This window comes from Paracoccidioides brasiliensis, assembly GCF_000150735.1.
Source record: "Paracoccidioides brasiliensis Pb18 unplaced genomic scaffold supercont2.6, whole genome shotgun sequence".
In the NCBI taxonomy this organism is placed as follows: Eukaryota; Fungi; Ascomycota; class Eurotiomycetes; order Onygenales; family Ajellomycetaceae; genus Paracoccidioides; species Paracoccidioides brasiliensis.
The window spans coordinates 225,437-234,405 of NW_011371363.1; the positions used below are offsets into that span (position 1 = coordinate 225,437).

Here is an 8,969-nt window from a genome sequence, read left to right on the forward strand (position 1 = left end):
TAAATAAATAAAAAAATAAATCAGTGGCCAGGCCTGGAACTTTCCCAATGGCAACAGGATTCCTTTCTCTCTTTCTCTTTTTCCTTTTCTCCTCTCCTTGAATTCCTTGTTTGAAGGTAACCCCAATCTAACCCGGATGGAAGGGGAGATGCAAAAAATAAGAAGAGGTCGCTGAACTATCTGGACGAATGAATCCACTCGCACCGCCCGATCTGCCATCGAGTTGAACATCTGAAACTAAAGCCGCGTTACTACGTGCGACGCCTATATATGGTTTGGTGACGGACGGATGGTCGAGCCAGCTTGAGATTTGGGGAAGCGCCGAAACCGTCGCTTCATCAGATATTCTTAAACGGCGGAACGTGGCTTTTTTTTTTTTTTTTTTTTTTTTTTCATTGGCGGTGCTAGGCGCTTGGAAGAATCGATCGCAACTGGAATTAAATGTTAGTCTGTCTCACAGGGAGAAAAAGCAAAATTTCAAAAATTCTACTTCTTTTTATCTCTGTATTTAGTTCTCTGTTTTGGTTGTTGGTTGTTTGTTTGCTTATTTACTCCAAAGAACGACGGCTCTTCGGTTGGATCCTGGTTATTCTCTTCATCATGATTCATGATTACGGGGCAGAGAGCCGCCGGACCTTGGTTTCCAGGTTAGCCTTAGAAGCAGCTTCAGGGTTCCTTGCTCTGCGACTGGCTCAGCAAACCAGCGAATCCCAGCCCATAGACACATCCTCCAGGGGCGGCTAAACAGTATATCTATTTATTGCTAACTTTCCTCCCAATGATCAAGTCCGAGTTAACGAGGTTTCGAAGGATCCCGCATACACTAGGTGAGGCCGAAAAAGAAACCGAAACATTTGTAAAGCACCGGTCTCCAATGATGATTGATGATGATGATGATGATGATGATGATGATGATGATGATGATGATGATGATGATGATGAAACCGAGTGTTGGTTAATGCAGCTCCGTAACTCGCAATCCTTCTTCCTTCCAGGGCAAGGATTCCAGACAGTTGCGCCTTGCACTTCGTTCATCTTTCCTTGTCGTTCCATGTTGCAAGGCACGATGTCTCCGCTTGTTCGGCTGGATGATATGTAAGAGGGAGGGGAAGGTTTTCCGTTTTGCTGGTTCCTATTGAAATATTCCTGCTGAGAATACGGGGCATCTAAACTAACTAATCCGTCCATACGTCCGTCTGCTGGTTTAGCTGAGCTTCCCCAACTACCAATCCTTTGCTGGGCTCAACAGCACGACTGTGTTCGCTGCATTAACTTACGGCACGTACGGAGTAAAGTTATGCGGTGTCAATTCCATGCTATCAGCAAATAAATAAATAAATAAATAAATAAATAAAAAGATGGCTGTTATAGGCGCGACCAAGGAAAATTCCTCCTTGCCCGTGAGACAGCGTCCGAGCTATGTCGAGCTATGTAACACCTGCCAGGCAATATCGCCTCCATCAAACCGCACCCGGCAGCTATTCAGACCGCATTTTTTTTTTTTTTTTTTTTTTTTACAGAATCCCCCAGCCATTTTCCCAGGAAAGGGGCATTCCTAAAATACACCAAGCTTATATATAGAGGGAGGGAATGTATGGATGGGAAGCTCGTGCAACACCACCGTCCCAGACTTTCAATATATCTATGCATTCCAACCTTCATGCTCTAGAGTTGTATATTATCTTTTAAGTTCTTCGCCCTCGTTTCCTTAGTGTACCCCCTGGCCCAAAATCCTGTTTGAAACATGACACAGACACGGCTGGACGAGAAGAACTGGCCAGAGCAACCACCTCTGCTCATTTCAGGTTACATCACATTAACTGTTACATGCCCCGCTCAGCGGTTTACGCATCTGTAAAAGCGAGCGTTGGCGGGGAGGAAGATGCTGGGGGTTGTTGTTGTTGTTGTTGTTGTTGTTTTCTTTCTTTCTTTCTTTCTTTCTTTCTTTCTTTCTTCTTTCTTTTCTTTTTTTATTGTTATTTATTTCTGTGGTCGGGACTAAAAGCTTAGATTTCAGGCTTTTCTTCTGTCCTACTCTTGCAGAATAAATTCCCAGAGGAGAAGATATATTGCTGAAAGGAGAGAACGGCGGACGGTGCAACTATTCTTCGCGCCCGCTCCTCTCTTCCGGCGAATCTTTCGATGAAGCACTGGACTATTACGATATTCAGCAATTCGCTCTAGCAATTGCTTCGGGGAATAGGGAGATCTTTGCATCTTTGAATCTGAGACTGCGCGAGAAGAGAAAAGGGTGCCTTTTGTTATCTGCACTAATTAACTATGCAGCAGCAAATGTACCGCTGTTGTTCCTAGCTTCTTCAGCCTAGCTCTTCCACAGCTTGATCTCATTTGAACCCTATCTCTTTTGCGATATTTACCAGGTTTGAGAGAGATGAACAGGGGAGCTGTAGACAGCCACATAAAAGACTATTTTCATCGTTTTTAAAGCTTTGGCTTTCGGCCTTTTGTTCCTGGTTCCTGGTCTCTGGTCTCTGTATTTTTCCCTGATTCTTCTTCATCAACAGGGTTGGCTGAACTTGTTGGGCAGACGAAAGTCAGTTAGGAAACCCCCTATTCTATATGAGTGGGGAGCTATATGACAGTTGGGTACATGGACACAGAGCATCCTGATATAACGCCAGATACTGCGAAATTCCATTCCCTGACAATGACGACGTAAGTTGTTATACAAGCACACACTGGAGGATAGGCCGTGTGAATGGCAAAGCGTATGATCCATGGACTATTAAGATAATATTTTTTTGGGGATAATATAGTCATGAATAAATACTGCGAATTAAGAGTAAAATGGGCGGTTGAAGATTGCATCTGAATCCATCTACATCTAATTTCAGCGGCTCCAGCGATTTATTTTAACTTAAGTATTAAGTTAGCGAGTCTGGGTCGAACCATTGGAAGCTAAAAGAGACTTTTGCAGCGGAAATCCCAACTGTGAGGGAATCTTATTGGCACAACTTCAATGCCCAAAACCGTCCCGCATCACCAAAACATTCCCGGACGCATTGTTCGCACCTGTTGCAAAGTAGAGACAGCAGCAGGGATAGATTCTATTGTTGTGACCACCGTGGCTTTGTGGATTCGGGCTATTATTATTATTGTTATTATTATTATTAACCTCGCAACGCATCTCATCCGCCCTCTTGACGCTATGGAGGCGGAAATCCAGAAGCAGATTCCCGGAATAGATCATGTGATATCTGAATACTCGGTGGTAAGAGCTCCTTTTCGCATCTATTGCATGCATTTTCTATATGGATGCCTTGGACAAGTATCCCGAATGAACCTCGCTGACGATTCACCCGTAGGGCTATCTAACACATGCATCCAAGGCCTATGTCGAGGACTCTGATCCAAATGCTCCATCACCCCTCCTGGTGGCCGCGGAGACCATCTCAGCTCTCCTCTTATCAGCTTCTGGAGATTTTAGCTCCAGAAACCAAGCCGACATCCAAAACCTGGTCAAGAAATTCATCTCAGCTCTCAGCGCCACAAACGGCGTCGATGCCAAGGCCCATGTGCCCTTCGCGGCCAAAAAGCTCGACCAGACCATCCACGTCGGCTCGCAGAGGAACATGTCGTCGACCCTAGGCTTGGCGGGTGGCTCCGTCGATCTGGAATCTGCTAATACGCGCAAAGTGGAATCGCGCGTCGACAAGAAGAAGCTGCAGAAAGCCGAGGCTAAGATCCGCGCGAAGCAGGAGAGGAAGGAGATGAAGACGGTTGAGTACGAAGCGTCGAGGTTGCTCAATGAGCCAGAGTCCACGCAGTCCTACGAGGAGTTTTACATGGCGGTCAACCCCTTGCAGCTTGGCGGGGATGCTTCGAAGAGCAAGGATGTCAAGGTCGATGTGTTCGATGTGGCTATATCTGGCAAGCGGATTCTGACAGATGCGTCGTTGACGCTGGCATATGGTAGGCGGTATGGCTTGGTGGGCCAGAACGGTATTGGAAAGAGTACACTGCTTCGGGCGCTGAGTCGACGAGAAGTGCCTATTCCTACGCATATTTCTATCCTCCATGTCGAGCAAGAGGTGCTATGATCCCGCTTTTTTCTTTTTTCTTTTTTCTTTTTCTTTTTCTTTTTTTTTTTTTTTTTAATCATTTAGGACGGTTCATCTGAATACGGCTAATCCCTTCTTACAGATTGCCGGTGATGACACTCCCGCATTACAGGCTGTGTTGGATGCAGATGTCTGGCGGAAACATCTTCTAAAGGAGCAGGAGGTTCGTCATGGTCTACAATTAGAATCGACTACGATGATGGGACGTAAAGGTAGACTAACTGATTGCACAGAAAATCTCAGACCAGCTTGCATCTATCGAGGAAGAGCGGTCGTCCATGGCAGACACTTCAAAAGATGCCATGCGCCTTGATAAGGAGAGGGAGGCACTCGACATCACCCTCAGTGACATCCACTCCAAGCTTGCAGAAATGGAATCGGACAAAGCGGAGCCCCGTGCTGCAAGTATCCTCGCTGGGTTAGGCTTCTCCCCGGAGCGACAGCAATTCGCCACAAAGACCTTCTCTGGAGGTTGGCGTATGCGTCTTGCCCTCGCCCGTGCTCTTTTCTGCGAGCCCGATCTTTTGCTGCTTGACGGTTCGTTCTTACCCCAGTCCCCGCTAACCCTCTACATTTCGCAAGCAAAGCTGATTGGAAGATGACCTGCAGAACCGTCTAACATGTTGGACGTGCCGTCCATAACCTTCTTGGCCAATTATCTTCAAACCTATCCAAGCACTGTTTTGGTTGTTTCTCACGATCGAGCATTCCTCAATGAGGTTGCCACCGATATTATCCACCAACATGCCGAACGGTTGGACTACTACAGAGGAGCTAATTTCGGTATGTACTCTTGTTTCCATGATAGAGTGATGGGAAACGCTAACTTATTATTATTATTATTATTATTATTTTTTTTACAGAATCTTTCTATGCTACAAAGGAAGAGCGACGAAAGACTGCCAAACGAGAATATGAGAATCAAATGGCTCAACGGGCCCATCTGCAACGTTCGTATAGAAAAAGAACCCGCCCCTATTGACATATTCGTTCCTGCAGCATGGAGGATTTGAAAACTGACTTACTTCATGTATATAGTCTTCATTGATAAATTCCGCTACAACGCCGCTAAGTCCTCCGAGGCGCAGTCGAGAATCAAGAAGCTCGAGCGCATGCCGGTCCTGGAACCTCCCGAGAACGAATATGTCGTCCACTTCAAATTCCCAGACGTCGAAAAGCTGTCTCCACCCATAGTGCAGATGTCAGAGGTCTGTTTCGGGTACACGAAAGACAAAATCCTTTTGAGGAATGTCGACTTGGACGTCCAGCTAGATTCCCGCATTGGTATTGTTGGGCCCAACGGTGCTGGTAAAACCACCGTTCTGAAGTTGCTGATTGGCGCGCTCTCACCGATGTCGGGAGTCATCTCGCAACATCCCCGACTGCGGATTGGGTTCTTTGCCCAGCATCATGTGGATGCGCTGGATATGAATACTAGCGCTGTTGGATTCATGGCGAAGAACTACCCCGGACAGACGGAGGAAGAATACCGGCGTCACCTTGGAGCGTAAGTAGCCACCCCCCCCCTCCTTTTTATTTTTTCTTACCTTTTCCCCTCTAAACCGAAGACCATCATTGCCTGAAATACTCACACTTAAAACCACTTCAATATCTACAGTTTCGGCATCACCGGCATGACCGGTCTCCAGAAATTGGGCCTTTTGTCAGGAGGCCAAAAATCCCGTGTTGCCTTCGCGTGCATCTCGCTGACAAACCCGCACATCCTCGTCCTCGACGAACCGTCCAACCACCTCGACATCGAAGCCATGGACGCGTTGTCGGAGGCGTTGAAGAGTTTCCAGGGCGGGGTGCTGATGGTGTCCCACGACGTGACGATGTTGCAAAACGTGTGCACGAGTCTGTGGGTTTGCGATAACGGGACGGTGGAGAAGTTCCCTGGGGATGTCAAGGCGTATAAGAAGAGGATTACAGAGCAGGCCAATGCGGCTGGGGTGGTGGCTGCGCATTAGACGTGTTTAATGGCATTCCTATGTACCGTACCTTGGTAGCATTAAACTATATAAGCATATATAGGACCTCCCTCCATATGCAGGTGTTCGCATGGTCTGCCTGCCACGGAGCGCAGCAGACACAGACAGGGACGAAGAGGAAAGAAAGAAAGAGAGAAGAGAAGACAAAGGCCGTACGACTAATACGGAATTGCTCTCGGGTTGCAGGCCCACTGGGTAATTAATTACTGTCTGTCCGGTATTGCCTCATTGGCATCTCCTGTCCGCCGTAGCAGCTGGCTGGTTACGTCAGCCTCTCTTCTTTTGTTTTTGTCATTTCCCCAACTTCAACTCCATCTTTAGATACTCATGCAACCGGGCCCCACCATGATACCCGCCATATGCCCTCTGGTCGTTCCCCCCAAGTAATATCAGACGTCACTGGCACTGCCATCTAGGAGGATCTGGAGCTGCACGACATGAGTGCCTCTGCAGCTGACAATCCCGAAGCTCCCCTGCTAGCCCAGACTGCCACTACCCCTTGCTCTCCGCCGCCTCGATACTCCGACCAGTTTGGAGAAGGGGATGTCCACAATGACAACCAGATTAACAGAAGATCGCTAGGGACATCGCCAGGGGCAGCAGCAGCAGCAGCAGCAGCAGCAGCAGAGTCTGGAAGCTCGTTCATATGGGCGCTAACCTGTTCAGCCGGCATCAGCGGCTTTCTTTTCGGCTATGAGTAAGGCTTCCCTTTTCGTTCCCGCGCGCCCCCCAATCCCCCTCCTCCCTAGGCCTCTCCAGATGTTCTCTGAATAGATGGAGCCTCCAATTTTATTTCTACGCGAAACTGCAAATCCATGGACTTCCTGATCGTTAAGTATTCTCTCTTTTCCAATCATAACAGTACCGGAGTCATCTCCTCGACCCTAGTGTCCATCGGGACAGACCTGTCGGGCCGTATGCTCAGCACGCGCGATAAGAGTTTGATTACAGCGTGCACCAGTTTATTTGCGCTGATCGTGAGCCCGTTCGCAGGTGTCCTGGGCGACAAGCTCGGTCGCAAGCCCGTCATCCTCATTGCTGATCTCCTGTTCATATCTGGAGGGGTGTTGCAAGCCGTATCCTCGAATGTCTGGACCATGATATTGGGCAGGAGCCTGATTGGCTTGGGTGTTGGGGCGGCTAGTCTGGTTACCCCGCTGTATGTTAAACTGAGAAGAGGGAGTGGGAGGGGGAGGGTGGCAGCCATTTCCTCTCCTCTCATACACCCTGCCGGTTATTACATCCACAGCTACTGACGATGCGCAACAGGTACATATCTGAACTCTCTCCTCCCGACATGCGAGGTAGAATGGTAACCATCTTAAGCCTCTTTGTGACTGGAGGCCAGGTCGTTGCATACACCATCGGCTGGCTCCTCTCTACCACCCACGCCGGCTGGAGATGGATGGTCGGCCTCGGGGCTCTCCCCAGCATAGTCCAGCTAGTCATCGTTCTCTTTTTCCCCGAAACCCCCCGCTGGCTTGTCCGGGCAAACAAGCAGCCCGAAGCCCGGCGTGTCATCCACAGAATCTACGGCCCATCCAACCCACGAATCCCCGACCAACTCGTCCGGGAGATAGAACGGGAACTCCACGCAGAGGAAGATGAATTGGACGAGCTCCTAAAGCCCTCAAACCAAGAGACGTCATCGCACGCATGGCTGCACCTCCCACGCGGCTGGGCCGCTCTCTTCCAGATCGACGGCAACCGCCGCGCGCTGACGATTGCCTGCATGCTCCAGGCCCTGCAGCAGCTCTGCGGCTTCAACTCACTCATGTACTTCAGCGCAACCATCTTCTCTCTCCTGGCCTTCTCCTCGCCAACGCTGACCTCCCTCTCCGTCGCCGTGACAAACTTCCTCTTCACCCTTCTCGCCTTCTCGCTCATCGACCGCATCGGCCGCCGCCGCATCCTCCTCGTCTCAATCCCAATCATGACCACCGCCCTCCTCCTCTGCGCACTCGCCTTCTTCACCTTCGAGTCCCCATTACCCAACAACCCACCCCAGGAACACCAGCCGCCCGACTCAGCACTAGCAGCGCTCTCCCCGCTCCTAATCCTGACCGCTCTCAGCGTCTTCACCGCCGCGTACGCTTCCGGCATCGGCACGATACCCTGGCAGCAATCCGAACTCTTCCCGCTAAGCGTGCGCTCGCTCGGCTCGGCGCTCGCCACCGGGGTCAACTGGGCTTCCAATTTTGTTGTCGGGCTGACGTTTTTGCCGGTAATGGAGTGGATCTCGCCCGGGTGGACGTTTGTCTTGTACGCGGCTGTCTGCGCGGTGGGATGTGTGGTTATTTGGGCGATATATCCCGAGATGAGTGGGTTGGGGTTGGAGGATGTGAGGGGGCTGTTGGTTGAGGGGTGGGGTGTTGGGGAGAGTGTTGAGCGGTTTAAGAGGAGGCGGCGGCGGAGGAGGCCGCGGGGCGGGTGGTTGTGGTTCATACATGCCTAGTCATCGATGTTGGTTTTTACATTGAGGCGTTGGTATTTATTTATTTATTTATTTATCTATTATTTTCTGTTGGTTTTTATGTTGATAGTTCGTCGTGGTGGGTGGTGTTCACGGCCTGCCCGTATATTTGTATAATATTATTATCTGTCCCATTCGTAGCTGTTTGATGAGGGGAAGGAAAGGAAAGCGACAATGTCATAGAGCGAATTAGATTCGTATCTCTTCTCAATCGTGTCTCTAACCTGCTAATCGTTAATGTTATTTTAACATGAAGAGAGGAAAGCGTGGGGGAGTTTTTTGTCTATTCTACAGAGTACAGGCCAACATATACACAAATGAAACAACTGATGATGTATGAATGTATGTACAAGCATGTAAAAAGCCGCGGTGGGTGGTGGGGGGTATTTGGGGCTGTACATGAATGAAACGAACCGGGAAGAG

At 49.3% G+C, this 8,969-nt stretch overlaps 3 protein-coding genes across 3 annotated transcripts in view; all 3 read left to right on the top strand.

The window, feature by feature from the left end:
• PADG_05167 (uncharacterized protein) overlaps window positions 1–744 on the top strand; it is a gene marked incomplete at both ends in the record, with an annotated part of 1,101 nt that extends 357 nt beyond the window's left edge. Inside the window, one exon of the mRNA XM_010762320.1 lies at window positions 560–744. Coding sequence (XP_010760622.1) covers window positions 560–744 — 185 coding nt within the window. The remainder of the gene's footprint in view (window positions 1–559) is intronic.
• A 2,425-nt stretch (window positions 745–3,169) lies between these two features.
• Window positions 3,170–6,052, top strand: PADG_05168 (uncharacterized protein; the record flags this gene model as incomplete). The annotated part of the gene is made up of 8 exons (XM_010762601.1): window positions 3,170–3,232; window positions 3,327–4,052; window positions 4,165–4,245; window positions 4,316–4,619; window positions 4,692–4,865; window positions 4,946–5,032; window positions 5,121–5,589; window positions 5,701–6,052. 8 exons carry the CDS (start codon window positions 3,170–3,172, stop codon window positions 6,050–6,052), a joined length of 2,256 nt encoding a protein of 751 aa, XP_010760903.1.
• A 458-nt stretch (window positions 6,053–6,510) lies between these two features.
• PADG_05169 (uncharacterized protein) lies at window positions 6,511–8,528 on the top strand (the record flags this gene model as incomplete). The annotated part of the gene is made up of 3 exons (XM_010762602.1): window positions 6,511–6,770; window positions 6,936–7,232; window positions 7,343–8,528. The coding sequence occupies 3 exons, from the start codon at window positions 6,511–6,513 to the stop codon at window positions 8,526–8,528; spliced, it is 1,743 nt and encodes a 580-aa protein (XP_010760904.1).
• Window positions 8,529–8,969: the final 441 nt, after the last annotated feature.